The sequence below is a fragment of the Diadema antillarum genome, unplaced genomic scaffold, assembly GCF_040938485.1.
Source record: "Diadema antillarum isolate AM-2024a unplaced genomic scaffold, OU_Dant_1.0 seq00000989_RagTag, whole genome shotgun sequence".
In the NCBI taxonomy this organism is placed as follows: Eukaryota; Metazoa; Echinodermata; class Echinoidea; order Diadematoida; family Diadematidae; genus Diadema; species Diadema antillarum.
Window position 1 is genome coordinate 739,392 of NW_027271829.1, and position 24,037 is coordinate 763,428.

Consider the following 24,037-nt stretch of genomic DNA (forward strand, 5'->3'; position numbering starts at 1 on the left):
AAGGTTTTTCTGTCCGTTTGTCTGTCCATCTATCTGTCTTTCCAAAGACCATACTTAGTATGCCTTTTTGTTGTTGTTGTTGAATATATACAGAATTTATGTTGTCAGTTGTAAAGATGATTTTGTTGACTTGTAAATGTACTTGTTCTCTGTTGTTAGTTACATGTGACGCACATTCTGATGTTATTATTGAGCCAAAGGCTGTGATAGATTGTATTGATATGGGTAATTTGTATAGTGGACTCCCGTTATAACGAAGTCCTCGAGACTGGCAGTTTTCTCTCATTATATCAAATTTTCGTTATAACCGAACAAATAAACAATAAAAATACATAGAGCTGATAATGTTGCAGCCTGAATTTTTACTTTGTTGTAACCCAAATTTTGTTATAACCGTGTTTGTTATAACAGGAGTGCACTGTACTTCTAGTATCAGGTATGTTGTCATGTGTAATATAGACATTCAAAATGATGAGAACCAGTACATAATTTGTCGCACGATTTTATTCCATTGCCAAGATTGAAAAGTGCCCTATACATGCACCAGTCCTTTCCTAGTATGCACACTCATTTTGATAACATGTTCTGTCTACTGTCTTTGTACCATGAATGTAGTGTGTATACTATATCAAGAGCATCTCTAGGTAATGTGAATATGATATATTTGTGTGTAGTTGTACCAACAACCAACTGTTAAAAGATGTTCATATACCAATAAATGATTTATTAGTGACACAAATACAGGAACAAGAATTGTCTGGGTGCTACATCTTTTCATGTGAGCTGAAAAGCTGTCTTACATCAAATATATGTGTGAAAAAAAAGAAAATATTAAGTTGAGCAGTTAATAGCATGAAGATGTATGCACAGTGTGTGTGTATATATATATATATATACTGTATACGCTGTTATTTTCGCGAATGACAAAGTCATAGACATTTTCGCAAGATGTTGTTTTCGCGAATTGACGCCGACGCTTACGTTAATGCATTTTAACAATGCGCATGGAGGCATTTTCACGTGTTGTGAAATTCGCGATCCAACTGATTCGCGAAATTCGCGAAAATTAAACCCTTGCAAAAATAACAGCTTATACAGTATATATATATATATATATATATATATATATATATATATACACTGTACATACATAAATATACATACACAGTGTAAGTAATTTTGACGGGAAGGAGGATCCTGCAGACATAGCGGTAGTTCACTTTCAATACCCTTGATGTCAAGCTTTCAACCTTTTGATGGGTCTTCTGTTTTTGCTTGACCGTTATTTTGTCCAAGTTTTGTTGCAATTTATTGCTTTTTGTTATGTTGAATTTCAAAAGCCCAGAAGACCCATTAAAAGGTCGTAAGCTTGGTATTTAAAGCATTCAAAGTGAACTAATGTTACGTCCACCAGCTCCTCCTTCCCATTACAATTTGATTATACAGTGCCCATCATGTGCATGCCGAAGGCAACTTTATGCTCTCTCTCTCTCTCTCTCTCTCTCTCTCCCTCTGTCTATCTATCTCCCTCTGAAGAGTTTAAATGCAAAAAAAAAAAAGGATATATTTATTGTAATATATTGAAGCTGCTGAAAATATCTTCAAACTTATTTCTTGGTATGCAATGAGTGCAGTCTAATTGAAAAGATTTGATATTTCACCATTTTATGATGACCATACCTAATCAACTTTGAAAACTGCAGGTTCATCTGTATTTATTGCAACTCTGAGTTTCATGCAACCTCCATGAGGTGCAATCATCAGACAATTATCACTTCCCAGAAATAATACCATTGAACAATGCATTGGATTGAATTGACGGCTTTAAAATGTGTGATACCATAACAAGCTTGTTATGGTGTCACGCACTTTAAAATGCATCAACTCAATCCAATGTATTGTGCATTGTTCAATGGTATTATTTGTGGGAGTTTATAATTGCCTGATATTCAATACGTAATAATGAATATTATTCAGTGCGATCTGGTCACTATGGTCCTAGCGCGTATAACTCGTTATGGTATCACACGTTTTAAAGCCGTCAATTCAATCCAATGCATTGTTCAATGGTATTATTTCTGGGAAGTAATAATTCAGAGTTGCAATGAATACAGATGAACCTGCAGTCAACCGCGCGAACTTGTTCCAATACTTCTGTCTAAAGCTCTTCCTTTGAGGATATCGAGCACTCTTCATAGAAGGATAGAATCACCAAGTGTATGTACAGCTGTATCTCTCTCTCTCTCTCTCTCTCTCTATATATATATATATATATGTGATATATACAAATGAAATTATTCTGTTGCATTGACATTTCATTACTTCTGGGCATAAAAACGAAAACAATAAAATGCAAAGAAATGTAAAACTTTCTGGCAAGAGATATTGCCTTGTTTTGACAAGAGTTTGTTATATGATTGTATCAATACTCTTTACAAGAGTCCATTGCAACAATGATATTTTTGTAACTGCTATAGTATAAATGTTGCTTACGTATTTTTCACTTTATTTAGGTGAAGCATAGGAGCCGTAAAACATTTTGTAAGGTGTGGACATGGGTTAATGCTTTGGAATGTGTCAACTGTAATGTTGTAAAACTCATAAGTATTTTCTATATCTAAAATTAAGATAGGAGGTTTTGAATATAATATGCTACTAAAGATATTGCTGGTCTTGTTACCTCAGAGACGTGTTGTATGTGCATAATTATATGTACTCATTTACCTTTCCAGCTCTCATACAGATTAATCAAAATGGACACATTCCTAAAGGCCTGATGAGAACTCAAACAGGGTTTTTTGTTGTTGTAATCATTGAATGTTTTGATACTCATCAACATGGGCGTATATTCAAATTGCATCAAATTCTTCCAGTTTGAAAACGATAAAATCAGTTGCTATTATTTTCAAGTCTCACATTATGGCCAAATTATACAAATAGTGCTCTTTTTAAGTCCTGTATAAAGTCCTCTTCTCTTTTTTTTTTTCCTGCCTCGCTGTTGGTCACTTTGTGATCTTGTCCACATCAATTTCTCCTTTTCTATGTATTGTTCGGCCCGCATATTGCAGTCACATCACACACAAGCCCCATAAGTATGAAGCGGTGTAGTAATCCTATGAGGCACCAAAATGGTAGTTCCATGTATCATAGCTCAAGGCATTGACTCGAGTCATTGAGTGTAAGCACACTGTGCATCACTCCACAGCACACTATTCACCAACATAATATCCCGCGCCACGGGTTTGCTCCGATGTCCGCACTCTCGAGTCGTCTGCTGCATACCTTGCATTCATGGCATTCATTTATGGTCAAAATGGGTTGGCGGGCTGCTTGGCTTTCGGGAAGGCCCTAGATAGCTGCGTTAGGCCGGACTGCTATACACCGGCTAACATCGCGATGGCGGACTTGCACAGGGATCGATTGTGAATACAAGTCATACTGTCTAAGATCATGAGGTTACTAACCTTGGTCCTAGACTACCATGAAATTAATCAAATTGTCTGTCCTACTGTGATGAAAAGCTCAATGAAACAGACTAGATACTGACTCATCCAGCTGCCGCTATTACAAACGAACCAGTCTTCCTTTCAATCAATTTTATGAGAATTATATTTCACTTTCAAAGAAGACTGGATATGTTTCTTAGAAGTCCTCAGTTAAATTGTATTTTTGACAAGTCAATATCATTCTGTAATACTAGCTCTCATCGGGTAAATCGGGTACAATCTTTATTACGTCCTCATAAGATTTTAACGTAGTTTCTATGTATTCGTAAACGCGCTTGAGAACGTCGGTAATAAAACATCCCTTTTCAATCGTGTTCCAATAGTTTCGATCATCCATGTATCAAAATATACAGCAGTTCCTCCCAAATCCGATGAAATTATTAACTGTGATAGCTAAGAACTACATGAGTTGCTAAGCAACGTCAGTACCCCATCCTTCCTTCCCTCCCTGGCACGTGTGTGACACGGGGGTTATACTAACTGTCTTGTGCGATGGAAGATAACGCCGAGCCCGTGCAAATCGGGCGCTGCCCCACCCCCTACCATTTTGACCAGATAGATCTCTATCGATACCCAGAGCTCCCACACGACCCCTACTGTCTTTCTGGTGTCTTCTCCTGTGTCCGACTTCGTGCTATTGGTGGTATAACGCTCTACGGCCGACTCGCAGGCCCGTGGTAGGCGTCCTGTGTGGTGAGGGGGAGCTCCTAGTAATCATCAAATTTTGTATTTTTCTTTAATTTTTAAAATACATATTAAAGAATGACCCAAATGATGGATGTCACTATCCCAGGGCCAGGCCCGTGGGGATTCAGGCTCGCCGGTGGAAAGGATTTTAATACACCTATTCATATATCAAAGGTAAGTCAAACCTGAATGTATCTCTTCTTTTTTTTTTCATCTAACATCCAAGGGTGGTTAGTGGGTATAGCTTGCTATCTGTGGTATTCGGGGATGACGACCAATGTATAGATGCCTGGACACTTCGCCGTTTCGTAGAAGTTCGTGCATCAAAATTGCGGAAAAGAAAATAATAGCAAGAAGCATTTTGAGGCATGCAATGACGTTCCACCATGCGTGTGTGACGTTGAGACTTTTGAACTGTTTTGTAGATCGCGAATAGGTTTTTCGCTACAGTTTTTAACATGCTTCTAGAAACCCGTTCCACAGCTAGTAGTGCCTCCCCCGTGTAGATAGAATGACGATGGCCGACTGGTTTGAAGCACGAATGTATCGCGCAGTTGATAGCTATAGGCTCTGTAGGGTATTGACCTACATCTACCAGAGAAAAGTCAGTTGCATAAAGTCTTCTTGGCCAACAAACAACTCTTAAATTCAAAGCAGTAATGTCTTCAACGCATAGATCTATCTTCTGAAGATGAAAACGTCGTATGTACTCTCTACCTGAAATGGATTCGTAAACATGCTCGTGATGACAATTTTATTGTCGACACGTAAAATGCGAACAAGTTAGCCCAACATTAGATTTGATAGATATCGTCAAGTGATTACATTCTGCAGAAATGTTTCCCTTGATTTCTTAATGTTTTGTAAGTTTATCCAAATATCCTTCGAAAGCAATTCCCATCCTTACGTCATGAGTAGTTACCGTCAAAAGTATGGGAAATTTCCCTGAGAACGGCGGCTTTACTCGCTGTGAATATGAGAGGGCAATTTGCGTAGTGTTTCCCTTTAATCGGATGTGACGATGCGCTAACGAGATAGATAAGCAAACGCAACTTGTTTACCAGGACCACACTTCTTGTCAACTGCTTCGAGTGGCCGATAAGTGACCGTAAAGCAACGTAGAGCAAACACAAAGTTTTGCATTCGTGTTTATGGATTGCTTTATAATCCCCACGTCAAACAATGGGATTTACGACACATTGCGTACCACAAAGCCCCGTCAGTATAATAGTGCTAAAATACATCAGAATAGGCTTACATATTTGGGTCGTCTTCTTGTTATTTTGTTATTGTTGTTGTTGTTGTTGTTGTTAAGACTGTGCCGTGTAGACCAACTCAATCCGCTTCTTCCAATGCCTTTTCTCTTTTGTTGCCTGGTTTTATTTTTTTAAATGTTTATTATGCTGATTTTTTTTAACTATACACCCGAGTCGCTGTGAAAACGCGACGTTTTTACTGCGACTGGGCTGTGCATAGTTAATTGCAGTCATGTCCGTTATATTTAAGTAGAATTTTGACATGATTATGCTTATCATATTCACTTTGTTTTATCAAAACTTGATCTTTTCATTTATACTTTTTCTTCTACTTTTCTTTCAATATTCTCTTCTCTGTAGGCTCTTCTTTCGTTTCCCCCTCGTTTTCCTGCTCCACGTAGTCTTCTTGTCTTCGTTCTCTCTTTTCTTTTGGCTTCCTCTCCTCTCTTTTTGCCTTTCTTCTTTGCTCTTTTTGTTTCTCATCTGTTTTCCTCCTCTTTCTCCTTCTCTTTCCCCACGTGTCTTGTCGTACCTCTATTCCTTTTGCCAATTATTCTTACTCCTTCTTTTCTTTCTTTCTTTCTTTCTTTCTTTTTTTTTTCTTACTTTCTGGTCTACTTCTGCTGCTGCTTGCATTGTTCAGTGTGTAGTTTGACCACTGAGCCCTGCAGAAGCCCACAATAGGCCTGCATGTTCCATCTCTCATGCATTCATGCATAAGTGCTGAACTATGCCCTCTGAAACTGAGGATACGAAACTACATTAGAGCCTAAATGAAATAAGGACAGATTAGAATGCTGCTGTCATTTTAAAATATTACAGTATATCCTTATTGAAACTTAACGTTTGGAAATAGCAGGAAACGATATACCGTAGGTCCTTTTCCGCAATGACTTCCAAATAGCATTCAACAATTTCCGTCGGCAGAAATGGTAGCATGCGGATGTTTTGTATAAAACGGCAGGGACTCCCCCGTTCTGTTGCGCCAACATGGACCACTGCGTTGCTTTCACAAGCCTGCCTTCACCCAGCTACGACGAGTTGTAAACTATGCTCCCATATATGGTTTTGCCATCAAGTTCTCGACCAATGGCTGAGGTTAATACACCAATGTTATACTGCGTCCTTAAAATGCTGTAGTATAGGCAAGGGTCATGTTGTACGTCAACAAGACGCATACTAGCATGCGTTACTCCACGTCTGCACTCCTTATACACATACTCTTGTAAGCCGTGTCAGATTTGCTGCCACATACACACACAAAAGTAATAAGTTATAAGTAATAATGATACTACTTCTATTCCTCCTCCTCCTCCTACTACTACTACTGCTACTACTACTCATGATAATAATAATAATAATAATAATAATAATAATAATAATAATTATAATGATAATAATAATAATGATAATAATAATAACAATAATAATAATAATGATAATGATAATATAACGAATGAAGGATTGCCATGTACAAATACAATGTTCCTTCACCCTTTCGCGTTCTCTTACATCAGATGAAATAAAGAAGTCAACATAAATTAACTCGGCTATCACGTCCCTGTTTCTTTAAAGGAAGAGAAAAACATTAATGTAGCCCTAAAATCCTAAAACTTTGTTGTTGGTTTCTTTTTCTCATTCTAGATTTATGTGATGAAATCTGTGTCATTTTCTTAGTCTAACTTAACTCCATTTATCAAGGCCAATTCTAACGTGGGGATGTGGAATTGCGCTTTAATCACGTAGATTGATGAGTAGGGCAAAGTGTGAAAAGAACTATGTCTGAAAGATATCATCTCTCTTCCTCATCACGTGAAATGTAACCCGGAGTAGGAATACCCTGGGATTTGGAGATATGTTTGTCTACCGGTCTCTCGCTGGCCAGCACACTTGTCCATAGATACACCGTGAATATATAGGGACATGGGTTTACATTCCACAGTACTCGAGGAATGTGGCATGGCTTGCAGCGAAGAGATGAAGACGATTGAAGAGATTCAACTAACTCAATCAAAAATTTTCCCTTCATGTGATTCGACTGCATCTGATGATGGAATGTTTGTTTTAAATCGTATATGACGACAATGTATACATAAGAGCCATTTTTACGCTTTTTAGTATGTTTATTTGTCTTGTATTGGTATCTTCTTTCTTCTCCTTTTGTTGTTGTTGTTGTTGTTGTTGTTGTTGTTGTTGTAGATCTCCGATCCTCTGAAATGGGATGATAAAGATTTTAAGTGACCACTATGATATATCTTGCTCGAAGAGAACGCGACTGTTATACTGCTAAAGTCAAGAAAGACATAAAAAGATGATCTGAATGATATTTGCCGTTGTAATATAGATACGAATTCTATTGCGTATACTTTGTGACCGTGTCTCTGAATTTTGTTCTCATCTATGCAGACGACGCCTAACGGTAAAGCTGCCCATGCCGGGCTCCAGCTCCGTGACGTCGTCGCCGCCATCAACGGCGCGATCACGTCGAGCCTGACGCACTTTGAGGCCCAAGACTTGATCAAAGCGATCAGTGGCGACCTCCACCTCAAAATCAGACGGTAACGATACGGCGAGAGAGAGAGAGAGAGAGAGTAATCGATTGCAGCTATCGATCACCATGATAAATTCCTATTATACACTATAGCGTTTGTGTAGTATAGTTTTTGTGTGTGTCAATGTTTTCGTATCTAACGCCGATAGTCTTACTCCTTGTCAGTTCTGTTGGGATGGATAGGGCTAGTTCTTAGAGGAAAATGGAAAAGGGAACGTAATGTGCTTTGAATGATGACATTTTAATCATCAAGCTTAAGAATCCGAGATAGTAACTTTTAGTGTCGAGAGTATTTTCTCTTTACCGTTATCCCTATCCCTTTAACGATGATAATGATACAAAAAAATATAGGTTTTCCCATTCATTTTCAAACTTTTTTCATTCAATTTCACAAATTTTTATTTCAATTTCGTCGCAGGATGTTGGGAATAGGCCAATCTTGCTTTCAAATTCGTCTTTCGTCGTTCATTTTCAAAGAAAGTCCATTCAATTTAGTCATTTGGCATACATTTTCGTCATTTACAGTTCAAATTCGTCAGTCTCACTCGCAGCACTCAAAACAGCAGGATCGATTTCGTCTTTTGTCGATTATTTTCGTTACGTTTTCATTCATATTCGTCTCATATCTCTATCCGGTGTGATTTTCCAGGCATTCATGTATTTCTTTTTTTTTTCTATAACCGTTCACATTTTACATTCAGGAGCTAACATACATTGTGTAAGTGCCCCCACACACACACACACAGAACCACAGATACAGACACACACACAAGCAATCCGAGTACACACTGATACAAACAGACGTACTGTCTCGCAAACGAAAACACTGACAAACGATTTCTAGGCAAAGATGATTTAAAGACAAAATTTAAGTGTAGAATTGTCGCCTGTTTAATGTCAAAGAATGGATAACATAATTATGTTTGCTGCTTTCCAGGGTACAAAATTTAAAGTTTGCTTCATGCATTATGATGCGAAAACCTGAACATTACGAGTTAAAGTTAAAAATGTGACACTGACATACTAATGTGTAACGATACAATTTATGAGAGAAAGTAAAAATATGTCGGCTTAAAGTTGGTTCACCATCAAAATAAAGAATCGACAACATCTGACTAATTTGAATGAAAAATTCATGAAATTGTGTGAACAAAGACGAATTTGATCTTCACATTCTGCGATCCGTCATCGGGAGGGACGAATTTGAATGACAATCGACGATTCTGAATGCTATGTCTTCGAAAATGTTCGACGAAAAACGAATTACAATGACAATTGACGAAATTGAAGTTAGGATTTGCGTTCCACGTGCTTCTCGGGACGAAATTGAATAATAAATCTTTGAAATTGAATGAAAAAAGTGCGAAAATGGATGGGAAAACCTATATATATTAGTATCAGTATTGTTACAATGGTAATGATAACTATTTTACAACAGTCTTGATAATGATGAGAAAAGTAAGTGATTATGTAAAAAGCTTTAAGAGAAAAGGATAAGGCCTCCTTAAGTGTGATCCTCTCCCCCTCAAAGAAAATATATAGGCCTATAAATAATATATATATATATATATATAAAATATATATATATATATATAAAATATATATATATATATATATATATATGAGATTAAAACCTAAAATGGCATTAAAACGCTATATCCTGGCGAGGAAATTAAGCGCATGTTTTAGAAGCAAGACACCAAACATGTACATATATATAAAAAAAAATATATATATATATATATATTTTTCCTTGGGGTGTAATATAATATGCGACGTTAAACATCCTATACCAATATTCAAATAAAAAAAAAAAGATAAAGGGCAACGTTTTAGGCACATGAATACTCCAGGTGCCATTGTGGAATGTAAACAAAATCACATATTTCTTCTCTTTGTACAATTTTTTGGCCGCCGTTGTAAAAACTTCGTGTATGGATCGGAATGCCTATTCTGTAATATATAAATGGCAGTAATCATCTTTCCAGACATTATTCAGTCATCATCTCAATTCACTTCTCTTCCTTTGAATTCAACACGGAAAATCATTCTTTTTCATTGTTTTCAATCAAAAATAAACAATTTCACGAATTGAAATACACAGTGTTGTTATACTAATCTGTAATCGCCCTTTTCCCCCTTGTTCTGTCTGACTATAAATTCTTATTTCTTTCAGAGGTGGTTGGGTAGATTCGCCGACCAAGGCGAGTGCAGCATCATATGACTTCCCGTCTGCTCCTCCATCAGCTCCGGTGGGTAAATTACTTCCAAATCTTATCGAGAGTTTTGATGCATGAAACTCATCCCATCATGATAATGGGAATAAAGTAAAAAGTACGTGCATGTTATATATAACTTAGAAACTTCACAGTTTATCTATTTCATATGTGGAGAATTGTTCTACACAGTTTAAGACCTGCATCAGTCCGTCGGTTTGTCGTTCGTGAGATATAGTCGAGAGGGTAAAATTTTCCACTTCAGTAGGCCTATATATCAAAAAAAGAGATCGTTCTGTGATTCTACTTTGTTTTCCAATTTGAGTATATAGCCTACGCTAATAAGAAACTGAGATATTTTCGATGACAAGATAGGCCCCTACTGCTTTCTGACAGTTATCTTGCCCTTTCATTGTCAGTCTTTCATCCATTCGTTTAGTAGAAAATGAATACTGGAATCAAGCCAGTTTGTTTGAGCATTACAATACAGGACAATGTACAGTGTGTTCGTTTTTATTTCCCCGACAGTAGAGCTCGTCCTCGTGCACGTATACATTTTCCCTGCCAGCATTATGTGCCAGATACCTATAGATGCCTATGACGTCGCTGTATAAAGGGCTATCGATATCGGCAGTAAAGACGATAGCTCTACACCCGTAAATGCCACGTGGTTGCCTTTCAAGAGGCGACTGGTTCACAGAGTGACACGTTTCCTCTATAACTCAGAGGAGACGTGGATCAAGCCTGCAGGGCCTACAGGGCTACACACACCACCCCAATGTTTACACGTTGCATGCCACCATCTCTACTCAGATATAATTATCAGCAACAGTCCGGCTCACTTGTTAATGGATCTAGCTCATTGATTTAACCCTTTGCTCACGGAAACCGGTTGTAGGCCTCTACTATGACTCTAATCTATAATATGGGATTACCATATCTCTAAAGGTGGACGGAACTCTACGAATGTTTCAAGAATTGATTTAGTTCAAGTTTATAATCTTCAACTCTCATCTTAGCCACGACATGCACTTCCCTCGATTAACATTGAACAGGTTGAGGTTTGAGTGTAGCCGATACCACTGTTTTATATGATGATTTACTCATGTCAGTATATAATTTGATTTTTTTTGTTACTCATTCATAACATGTGACAAAGCAAACACAAAGTATCATTCGCCAATGGGCACCACCTGTACCTAATTCAGAAAAAGGTATTCTCGTTCTCTTTTGAACGCACCATGAATTTGATCCTTGAAGGAATACTATAGTACTCTAAAAATGTCACATGTTGTATACTTGTCCTTATTCATTATCATGTTGATTCGTACCTGAGTTTTCTAAGACCCTAACTGTGCGTTGGCTACAACAATTTGATTAACAGATACGTCGCATGGAACCGGAAGCCGTAGTACCACCATCACCATCAGCTCAGATCGTCCATAAGCAGTTCAACTCGCCTGTTGGCCTCTACTCGGCCGACAACATCGCCGACGCCTTCAAGGGCCAGGTTGAAGGAATGGGAATTAAGGCTGGGGGCATGAAGTAAGGATTCATCTAGACAGCAATGGGTGAATCGTGTGAGGGAGGGGCAAAACTGGATGTATGAATGGTTGTTATAACTGATTGCACCTCTGTGTCTCCCAACCCTAAACACAAGGGCATAACGGGCGAGATTAGGTCCTATACTAACACCAACGTCATCCAGCGTTCCGGTCACGTTGGTTTGGTGGAATCCACATCTATATACTGAAGATGAAAAACCAAACAACACAATGAAAAAACAACACACACACAAACAAAACAACATGCACAAACACCTTTTGAATACTCGGTTATAGCTAAACGTATTCTTTGTGTAGTTTGATAGAGGTTGTCCTATTCACATTAGTTATGATTATTCATAATGATATTACCAGCTGCACCTTCAATTTACAACTCTCGAACATTTCAATGTACTTGATGCAACATACTTTTTCAGTTCATGTTGGAAAAGGAGAAATATCGCAAAAAAAATATATATATTATGCAAGCTACTTAGAGAGTTATGAGACTTATATCATTACTTCATCTGAATGGTATATCATGTGTCTGACGGATGTAACTTTCTAGTAAACAATTATGTGAAACGTACTTAGCCTTTCATATTGATTTCCCCCTTTTTGTCTTATTTTTCTAAAGCTTCCACATTCTGTCTGTAACAGTTTACTTATGAGTCAACTTACTATAAACATTGAATAGATTTTCACTTTTATTAACGGTTGTCTTCATTGTCTTGTGACTGCGTTTGACTCCCAGGTACTCTCCGGGAGGTTCCATGCCCTCTACACCGTTTGGCTCTGGATCCGTCCTCCACGCGAAACCTAAGCAGGCGCCCATGGCTCAGTGCTACACCCCTCCGGCCCGCGCGCATCCAGCTTCCTACGGCCCACCACACCCCGTCAATAGGCCCCCTTCTCAGCCTTTCAACCGCCCCCCTCCACAGCCGGTCAACCGCCCCGTCTCCAGCGGCTCATACCATCCCTCAAACCAGTCGAGATCGTTCAAGATGTTGGAGGATATGACCCAGGAGGAGGAGGCAAGAGGTATTGCGACAATTATTATTATTTAACCAGTTGAGGACGGGCTGATTTTGCTACAACTCGCATTTCCCATATAGATACCTGCCCGAGTATACTCAGGACTTGTCCTCCACGGGTTAAAGTGTTTGTTTGTTTTTTATCGAAAAGAAATGATGAAATCACAACAATAAAATGAATGATGATTAACCAAAATGGACGAAAAAAGTCAAATTGATAATGATGATAATAATGATACTGATACAATAATGATAGTGATGATGATAATGATAACAAAAATAATAATGATAATGAAAACAAAAAACAAAATCCGTTCTGAAGTAGACCTATCCTATAGGCCAGGGTTTATTGCTGCTTTGTCTAAAACTAAAATCAGATGGTCTACTTCCCGATTCGTCTAACATCAATACGGCTAAACTCATTTGGTCTTAATATATCAACTTCGTCTAATGCACGTTTGGTCTAATCCTCACTTGACCTATACAAAATGTCCATTTTGGCTAATTATCTTTTCGTCTAATGACTAGATGGTCTAATTGCAATTTTGTGTCCTTAGATGTTTTTTTTTTTTATATTTTGTCTAGAAGACTGGATATTAGATAAAACGGGCATAGCCCATATATCATGGAAGTATGGACCAACTGGTGATGAGCGGTTACTCTCTAAAAAAAAAATCAAGTGAAAATATTCACTCTTGAAGGAGTGAATACAAAAAGAGTGAATTTAGAGTGAAATTGGAGTGAATTTTGAGTGAAAATGTTCATTTTCACTTGTTTAAGAGTGACCTCAGGGATCACTCCAAAATCTTCGAGTGATCCCTGAGGTCACTCTAAAATCAGTGAAAATAAACATTTTCACTAAAAATTCACTCCAATTTCACTCTAAATTCACTTTTTAATTAATTTTGTGTATTCACTCCTTCACGAGTGAATATTTTCACTCGATTTTTTTTTGAGAGTAAGTGGCAATTGTGCTAAATGGTCATTAGACGAACTGATTGTTGACGAAACGGGATTGAGACTAAATAGCTATTAGACAAAGTGGGAGTAGACCAAGTGATAGATCATCATAGGCTAGTCGTTGTTCTCCAATACACTAAATACAGAACAGGACTATCACGTGGGAGTTACACAGGACACACAATAGACGAACAAAATAACAAGGTATAGCGTGATCTTAAAGTTAGCGATACGCAGTTCACGGAGGTTTTCACCGACAAATTAGCTATCAGCCAATCAGACGCAAGGATTTCAGTAGCTTTTAACAGTTGTCAGTGTAAATCACTGACAAAAACTTTCATGAAACGGTCCCACAGATCAGTGATTTCCATCCACTGAAAAATCGCCCAATTTCCCATTATAGAAGCCTTTGTTACGTCATAAACCTTCAGATACGCGGCGCGCCTCGCCCCAGCAGAAACCAGAGCACGCACTTCAGTGCGTGCATGTGAACTCCCAAGTTCATTGACCCTGCCCGGCAAAATATCGAAAATCCTTCATAAAATCCACAAAAATTCCCGGATCATTACCAAAATTTAATCATCTGTTCCTTTATTCTCAACCTTTCCTGCAAGTTTTATCCAAATCCATGCAAAACTTTTTGAGTTATTCTGCACACGGATAAACAAACGAACTACCCAACAAACTAACAAACAAACCAACGGTAACGAAAACATAAACTCCTCGCTTGGCGTAGGTAATAACAAGACTGTCGGCTGAGAGTTACATAATAATGTACAACATAATATCACATAGCTACCGTCATGTTTTGATTTTCCATATTCATGATTTAGCATAAATTGATTTTGGCTCATGGGGGTTATATGCACAATGACACAAAAAGTAATAACTAACTTCACATCAAATTGAACCTCTTTTCTAATACGATTCAGTTGATGGTGAAATAATTCACAATGGGATCTTTCCATTCTAATCCAATAGCTTTGCAAAAATTTATAGTCGAATTTCACTTGGGTGGGCCGGGGAATCTAACACACTAAACTATATGTCTGTGTGCTGTTATGTCTTCGACATTAAGTAACGGAGGCTCTGCTCTTTGACGTGTTTTTAATTCCATAATGAAGCATACATTCAAATTTGATGAATATACCAGCGTAGCAGGATAGAAACGATAGAAATGCCTGCTAATAGCCGTAAATAAGGTTGTTATTTTTTTCCCTCAAGCCCGTAAGATGATAAGATATTAACTAAACACACAATAACACAAAACATTATACAAATCATATTAATTAGGAGAATACATACTAAAATATAGGGAAATAATAGATGCGAGTGAAAATACAATATCAGATGGAGGGAGAGTACTTTTTTGAAGTTATAGTGACTATAATTATTTACAAAAAAAAAAATGTAAATGACGTTTTCCAAACGGATAGCATGGAGTGCCAAAAAGACCAACATTCTGAAATAGTTGAAAAATCACATTAGGACCCAAAACTCTTTTAACAAGCCATTATGAAGAGGATCAATTTTTGATCAAAAGTATGATTTCAACTGTTTCAGGATATCGGCCTGTGTGACATTCCGTGGTATATGTTATTTGGAAAATGTCGTCACTTTTTATGAATACATTTCCAAAAGGTACACCATTTTTGTGAAAATGTGTCACGAAGCAAGTGTGATCGCGCACTGTTTCGCACCGTTATTTTGTGATGCCACAAAGCCATTATTGTGACGCCACAAAGCCATTATTGTGGCATCACAGAGCAATTCTGACATCTCGCACTGCTTTGTACGGTCACTTTCCACATCGCACCCATCGGCTTCTCGCCTCATTTTTGCCTTTCTTCTTTTTTTTTTAATCTCAAATATAACACAAATATACTCTGCCCACCTTCGGGTTTCTTGTCAAAACTGTGAGCTTCAGTGCCTCTAGAAATATCATTCACTTCGGGGTTGCGTCCCCCAGTGAACAGTACTATTTTGGAATCACCTTTCAGTGGCGGATCCAGAGGGGGTGCACCGGGCGCGCCTCCCCTCTTCATTTTTTGTTAAAACAAAAGAAATAAAAAGAAAAAATGGAGGGGGGCGAGTGCACCCCCTTTACTTTTGTAAAGGCGCCTCCCCTTTACGGAATTCCTGGATCCTCCCTTGCCTATGCACATATTTTTAACTAAACTCACTAAAGACAAAGTATATTTGGATGTAAATTACAGCATATCTATATTATAGAAGTCTACATGGATAGAATCTCAAATAGTGCATTACGATATTATACTGTCATTGTTGTCAACAATACATTGTAATCGACTTGGCGTAATGGAGACTGGGAACATGTTGAAGATCGAAGTGTTTCTTTCAATATTCAGTCAATCCGTCAGTCAATCAATTTATTATAACATATCAGATTATCATTTGAATTGATATCCAAGGGTGATCTTAGTTAGTCTTTGTCTGGCTGTTTTCTCATCGTATAGATGAAGATACCTAACAACACCTAAATGTTTGTTTGTTTTTTCATTGTTTATTTAGCCTATTCAAATATGCAACAGTCCCATCCGTCGCCGGCTTCTCAGTACAAGTCTCCCATCGACCAGTTCGAGGCGTACGACAGCAAGCCACGCGGCACCCAGTCTCGATCGTTCAGAATGCTACAGCGATTTACGGCTGATGAGGAGGCCATGATGGACGAAATGTAGAATCGACACCGCACACCTCGATCCCGATAGCCTGGTTTTGTTTTTGTTTTTTCATTTGTTTTCTTCCTTTTCTGTTGGTCATTTCTGTCAAAACATGGATCATTATTTATAATATTATGATAGGTCAATCCTGAATCATGTTACCACAGACCTACTCACGTTTTCGTAGGGTTATCATGTCCAATGTAAAGAATCTGCATCAACAGTCGTTTTCTAAACAAAATCCCTATATGGCATTTGAAGTATTTCAGAGAGACACACAAGTATAGCACTGATCGAGTGAATTAACATATTTTGTGACTGATACTGATCTATATCAACAATAAGCGACAGGAAGCAAAGTTGTGATGAAAGTCTTATCTTCTTTGAAGTAGTTTGCATGATTATTGTGGGAGGACGTTTGCAATGTCCTCGATGATGACCTTCAAATATACAAGTTTGAGACACTCAGTATTTTATTTTGATGGCACTTCCATCTCAAAAACATGCATGTGTGCTGTTGTGATCATTTTTATCTGTCAGATTTGATAAATATCATGATGTTGTATTTAAATTTATTCTTACCTCCTTTCATATGTTACATCCTTTCATTTCGTGTTGTTTCCGTGTTGTATTCATACCGCGTAGAGTAAAGCTTAATTGATGTGTCCTCTCCTCTCTTGTTATGATTGATCAATATCTAATCATTACATTATTTATGTTATTTTGAAGTATACGTGGTTATATAGATTACAATTACGTTGCACATCTTGACAGTCTCATAACGTCCAGTATCGTGGCACCTTTGATATAAAAGTTCATAATATTTGGCAAAAAGTATTGGGATGATGATCACACACACACACACACACACACACACACACACACACACACACACACACGCACACACACACACACACACACACACATCAGCTGCTGCTTATCAATATACAGATTTAAGTTAAACTGAAACGACTTGCCAGAGCAGTTTCCCTATTCTGATTTCCTTTTTCTAAAGATGGTGAAAACGATTTTGTCAAAGTTTAGGTCTTGACCGAATTGTTACAACGCTCCTAGCAGTTTCATTATGCAGCAAACTTCCTTTTGTATTTCGCTAAAGTAATGAGTGAAAGATGTTTTTTATGATTCTTTTGTGTGCTTTTTTTTTTCAAAATTAAAGGCACCATTCTTCGTGTCATTGCCCACGAATAGTATGTTGTGCAACACGATGAAGGGAACAAAATATTGTCAGAAAAAGAAAATGTCGCGTGAACTTTGCCAAAAGTTGCAGTTTCAAGCGTGACGCAGTCGTCGCTTGTAGGTTGTGGATGTAAAGGCAGATTGTCTCGATAAGTTGTTTGACACCAGAGTGTAGATGAGAACAAGAACATCGCAGGCACCTGAACAAAGCTGAAAATTATATCATCATACAGTACAGACAAGGTAAACCCGAGATTTAGGACTAGATAAGTGATAATAAAATAATCGGACCTCTTCAGTTGAAGATGGTGGTACTCATATCGACCGATCTGTGTTTGTTACCTGGACAAACAATGTGTTATATTGGACATCCCGTTTCATGTGTGCGAGACGACAGCAGAGTTATTTGTGTTTTGTTTAAAAGATATAGTTTTATAGTTTATTCATTTCACTCAGTTAATGCTTGGCAGGTGATATCAGTATTTTCTCAAGTTCATCATCCATCATTTGATTGTCTTAATCACTAGCATCATGTAGGATATCTTCATGTTATTGATGAACTATTAGCAAAGAAGGTACAGCGGAGTGTTAGAACTATGCAAATAATCGATAGAGCATACTATTCATGAGCAGATACTGATCATGTGTTTTGACACACGGTTGAGTTGTGTGAACTATTTCTTTCATTGTATTTGTGTGCTCTTAATGTCGCTAAATACAGTTAATGTGTCACAATATCATGTTCAAGGAACAATTGTATCATCTTACCAGGAAAATACTTGAATGTCACTGACATGTTACTCACGATACAAAAATGACATAAGTTTGAAGATTGAGATTCTTGTCATGACGAGAACAGATGATCATCGCTTCTTTGCTATCGGTTCACGTAATCAATGAACTATTTTGTTCGACATTAATGATGATGCAAAGATAACCAGTATTTTGTTGTCCTTGTTGTTTTGACAAATCTTGACAAAATAAATTGTTGTATGGGTGCTGAAATCAATGTTTGTGTTGTCTAATGCAGTCTAACTTATTGCGATTTTGTCTTCTAGTTTTATATTGCTTGAGTGTGAAAGCGCATTAGCGTATATAATATCAGCATGTGTTTTGATGTCGACTCGTGTGTGTGTGTGTGTGTGTATGTGTGTGTGTGCACATATCATGTATTCAACAATATTCATGCGACAATATATGTAATTATTTATCAACAGCTTAATAATAATGATGATAATAATAGTAATAATAATAATAATAATAATGATAATAATAATAATAATCACACTGTGTATATCATTATATCATATCTTTCATGTATATACACCGATGACAAATGGATATACCATTATGAAGATGCTGTGACTTTATACTGCTGTAATTCTGTCATTGGCAATAGCAATCAAAGGTTTAATGAATCATATAACAGCCAAACGGAATTATTCAAGCTTAGTCAAGGTAGCCTGGGTAACATTTTGTACCAACATTTGTATAATCATGACGCATATGACGCGAGTCTAATGACATTAATCTGCATAAGTACGTATTTATAGACCTAAAAAAAAGACACAAAATAACAAGGGAAGCTTTGATCGTTTTCCGAAAATTGAATTGTAAGATGATGGGTTCATAACAATTACTGCGAAGGTCACGAAAAAGCTATTTTTCATGACAAAGTCTTTCGTTTCAGCAAAACTGTCTCGACAGCAGTAACATTATCACATAATGTCACTCATTGTAAATGGATTTTGATTTTGGAATAGATGACCAACAGCTAGTGAACCACACAAGCCAATACTTCACTATCAACGAATTTAACAGTCAATTTCCTTTCAATACCGCAAATCAGATTTGTGCTAATTTCAGTTTAATTCATTTTAATATAAGAAGTTTAAATAAAAATTTTGAAATATTTGAATTATTTTTAAGTTCCCTCAATGATTTCCCACTTTCCGTCATAGGAGTTACCGAGACATGGTTGCACACCAATTCCCCGGACCTATTTGGCATTGAAAATTACAATTTTATTCGTAATGATAGAAAGTATGGCAAAGGAGGTGGGGTTGCCATGTACGTCAATAATCAAATTGAATTTAAAATTCGAACTGATTTGTGTATTCAGGAAGCAGAAAGTTTATTTATTGAAATCCTAAATGAAAATGAAAAAAATATTATAGTTGGTACTATTTACCGTCCTCCACAAAATGACATTCAATCGTTTTTTGATAACTTCGACCATTGTGTTAATGAAATCTTTGAAGAGAGAAAATCCATTTTCTTGATGGGAGATTACAATATAGATTTATTACAACCTACCCATTTCCACGACATATTATTTTCCAATTCAATGCATCCCCACATCAATAAACCTGATTTGGTACCAGAATAAATAACACCACACATAGCAAAACATTAATAGATAACATAATGTCTAACGTAATAACGGAAACCTGTACGAACGGCATTATTTACTCAGATATATCCGATCACCTACCAATTTTTATGATAAATGATAAATCTATAACAACCCCAATACGTCACCAACCCAAACAATATTTGAAAATGCATAGAAATGTAACGCCACATAATATTGATTCATTGAATCAAGATTTATTTGAAGAACAATGGAATGACGTCTTTGAACTCCAAGATGTTAATTCTTCTTATGAAATTTTCTTACAAAAATTATTAGATTATTGTGATAAGCACATTCCTTTAACTCCCAAAAGAAAAGGAAGGAAAAAAGCTCGGCAACCCTGGATTACTCAAGGTCTTATACGTTCCATTCTCACTCGAAACCGTTTTTATAAAATATCTTTGAGAAAACCTACTCCTGAAAATGTGAAAAGGTATAAAACATATAGAAATAAACTAACTACCTTGATTCGAGTTTCACGTAAATCATATATTTCGAATAAACTCGAATCTAATAAGGATGATAAAAGTGCTCTTTGGTGGACTGTTAATGAAATACTCAAAAAGAAACCTACGGAATGTCCTGACAACATTACTCATAACGATAATGTTATTACCAATCCTGACCAAATTGCAAATATTTTTAACAATTTTTTTGTTAATGTTGGTCCTTCTTTAGCAGCATCTATTCCTACAAATGATACAAAGAATTATAAAGATTATTTATTTGAAAGTAATCAAAATTCTTTGTTTTTTACTCCAATTAATGAATCGGAAATTATTGATACTGTTCGATTTTTGAAATGTAGTAAATCCTGTGGGTCTGATGATTTAAGTGTGAATTTGTTGAAAAAAATAATTTACCCCCTAGCAGCCCCTCTCACCCATATATTCAATCTATCCCTATTCAACGGAAATTATCCAGACTCCTTCAAAACGGCCAAAGTTATCCCCATTCATAAAAGAGAAGATCCCTTAATGGTGAAAAATTATAGACCCATTTCATTGTTACCTGCAATATCGAAAATTTTAGAAAAAGTAGTTTACAAGCGTCTCCACTCGTTCATGATTGAAAATGAAATATTAAATGCGAATCAGTTTGGTTTTCGGAAAGGATTTTCTACCGATTATGCTATAATTAAATCTCTTGATAATATTATTGATGCGCTTTCTAAAAAGGAGCACATAATTGGAGTTTTTATGGACCTTAGTAAAGCGTTTGACACTATTGATCATGATATTTTACTTGAAAAATTACATAACTATGGTGTGAGAGGGATTACTCTGTCGTGGTTCAGAAGTTATCTAAGTCATCGAAAACAATATGTTGTATTTAAATCCACTCACTCAACATATTCTAACGTGTCATGCGGTGTCCCTCAGGGATCTATCCTTGGGCCCCCTACTCTTTTTGATTTATATCAATGATATTATCAACTCCTCTCCTCGTTTAAATTTCATCTTATTTGCAGACGACACCAATGTTTTTTATTCCCACAAGGACATTGTATAACACTGGTTGACACATTAAATACGGAATTAAGCAACATCTCGAAGTGGTTTAGAAGTAATAAGCTTTCATTGAATATTGATAAGACATGTTTTATACACTTTCATACGTTGCAATCCCAACCCACCCTTCCTCAAAGTATTTTTATTGATGATATAAACATTGCTGAGAAACATTCAACCAAGTTCCTAGGAGTAACCCTAGATAGCAATCTAACTTGGAATACTCATGTTCAGAATATTACAACAGCAATATCTAAAGCAACTGGTGTTTTAAGAAGAATAAAATATTTAATTAATAATCAAACTTTAATTATGTTATACAACACTTTATTTTTACCATGTTATGTAATGTACTGTAATATTGTATGGGGCAACAGTAGCAAAACAAAATTGAACACAATTTTTCTTCTCCAGAAAAAGGCTCTTCGTATATGCACACATTCACATTTTTTTGGCTCACACTGACCCCATATTTTATCGCCTAAAAACTTTGAAGGCCCATGATATACATTTATACCTAACTGCCATATTTATGTATAAACACACTCGAAATGCATTACCATTTTTTCATAATACCCTAGTAACCAATGATCATATTCACTCATACCCTACCCGTCGTTCCCATGATTTTCACTTAAGTAATCCGAAGCTTTTACTTGCTCAAAAGTCGATTAGACATCAAGGTCCGGATACATGGAACACTCTTCCTGAGGAGTTGAAACAGTGTGCCTCCTTGTTTTCATTTAAAGCAAACTTAAAGAAGTACATTTTATTACAGTATATTTCAAATATGAACTAAAAACAAATAAATTATATAACTAATGTTGGTCTCCTGATAGCAACAGCGCATATCGTCCCCTCTTTCAGTAAACCAATTTCAGTATTCTAAATTCCAGCCTATCTGCTATTGTGCACCCTCAAGCACCTGCACACACATTCACCACCACCACCATCGCACACCAGAGTTTATTTTCCCCTGCTACCTTCGCAGCAGAATTTATATTGTTACGAATTTAGTACGTCCTTATCTTTTCCTCGGGCCGGCCATCTTTCCAGGCAATGCTTATAATGGCGGCCCTCTGCATAATCGTTTCTTAACTATAAATGTTATTCTTATCACTGCTGCATAGACATGCATATTCGTTGTTTATGCAAGTCAAAAGACTGTGTTAAATTTACTTTACATAATATGTCCTACATGTTCATGATTATGTACTTAATATGTATCGTGGTTTATGCAAGTCAAACGACTTTGCGTTGAATTTATTTTGTATATTTCCTGCATTTTCATGATTATGTAACTTATGTATATTGATTTGCAGAAAATAAAGTATCTATCAAACAAAACATATTATACATTGCTAAACGCATAATTATACACTCTATGGGATTTGGGGCATTTTTACCTGCTCTGATCATAAAAAATAAGTAATCTTTAACACACAGCAATCACCAATCGTCTAATTACACTGATTGATTGATTGATTGATTGATTGATTGATTGATTGATTAATCAATTGAGTAATTAATTGATTCCCATTGACTGATTGATTGATTTCCACTTTGTGTTCACAATTAAAGAAACAAACATAACTGAATTACAATTACTATTACAATTAAATGACATTTTGGGTTTTTTTTCATGAAATAAAAAAAATAGTCAAAAAGTATAACACTACAGCAACAAAATGTAATGCGAAATAGTGATAAGAACAAAAGTGGGGTCTAAACAAACCATATACCACATTATTCAAACCAAAAGCTGAAGATGAGGCTCCGGTTATGGGAAAAAGAAAGGAAGAGAGAGTATACCCAAGAAATAGAGGGAGATGCTAAACAGGGCAGGCGCAATGGGGGGGGGGGGGACGCCCCACCCCTCCAACCTTTTTTTTTAAAATAAATATAACATAGGGTCTTACCACTTGGCCAGTCCCACTTTTTTTTTTCAGAAAATATAGGTTTTGACTTTTTGTTGTTTATCTTTGCTTGTCAGCAGCCGACGTTGTTGATCAAAAATTGTGAAGCTTGTCAGCCGATTCTGAGAGTTAAGACCCTTTGTTTGTTTGTTTGTTTGTTTGTCAGCCAGTTAACCCCTGAAGTGTCACCAGAAAATGTTAGGCCTTTCTCTCCCTCCCTCTCTCTCTCTCCCTCTCTCTCTCTCTCTCTCTCTCTCTCTTTTTTTTTTTTTTTTTGGGGGGGGGGGGGGGGGGCTTGTAAGCCGTGTAATCCCGGAAGAGGCACCAGAACACCCTTTTTTTTTATAAACCCATAAACTAGGTCCCCTCACTTTTGAAAAAGTATATAGCGCCTGCCCTATGTTAAAGACAAATTGAGAGGAGAGGGAAAAGAAGAGACAGAGAGTAGATGAGATCGAACAGGATGATAGATAATTTCTAAAAGAATACTCTTGTTGTAATTCATTCCCAACTTGTCAGATCAGACTAAGATGACTCTCTCAACTTGGGTCTAATAGATTCC

The 24,037-nt window shown here is 36.7% G+C and overlaps 1 protein-coding gene across 1 annotated transcript; it reads left to right on the forward strand.

The window, feature by feature from the left end:
- Positions 1–4,047: 4,047 nt before the first annotated feature.
- LOC139742251 (PDZ and LIM domain protein 3-like) lies at positions 4,048–17,097 on the forward strand. Its single transcript, XM_071652830.1, has 6 exons — positions 4,048–4,367; positions 7,856–8,007; positions 10,177–10,252; positions 11,601–11,761; positions 12,515–12,801; positions 16,287–17,097. Exons 1-6 carry the CDS (start codon positions 4,269–4,271, stop codon positions 16,451–16,453), a joined length of 942 nt encoding a protein of 313 aa, XP_071508931.1. The 5' UTR covers positions 4,048–4,268; the 3' UTR covers positions 16,454–17,097.
- The last annotated feature ends 6,940 nt before the right edge of the window (positions 17,098–24,037 follow it).

What these genes read in the sequence shown, in the direction of transcription:
- LOC139742251 (XM_071652830.1), top strand. Translation starts at nt 4,269, where the DNA reads ATGACCCAAATGATGGATGTCACTATCCCAGGGCCAGGCCCGTGGGGA. An exon ending in CTCCACCTCAAAATCAGACG is followed by an intron (nt 8,008 to 10,176) that starts GTAACGATACGG and finishes TATTTCTTTCAG; the next exon opens with AGGTGGTTGGGTAGATTCGC. An exon ending in CCAGGAGGAGGAGGCAAGAG is followed by an intron (nt 12,802 to 16,286) that starts GTATTGCGACAA and finishes TTGTTTATTTAG; the next exon opens with CCTATTCAAATATGCAACAG.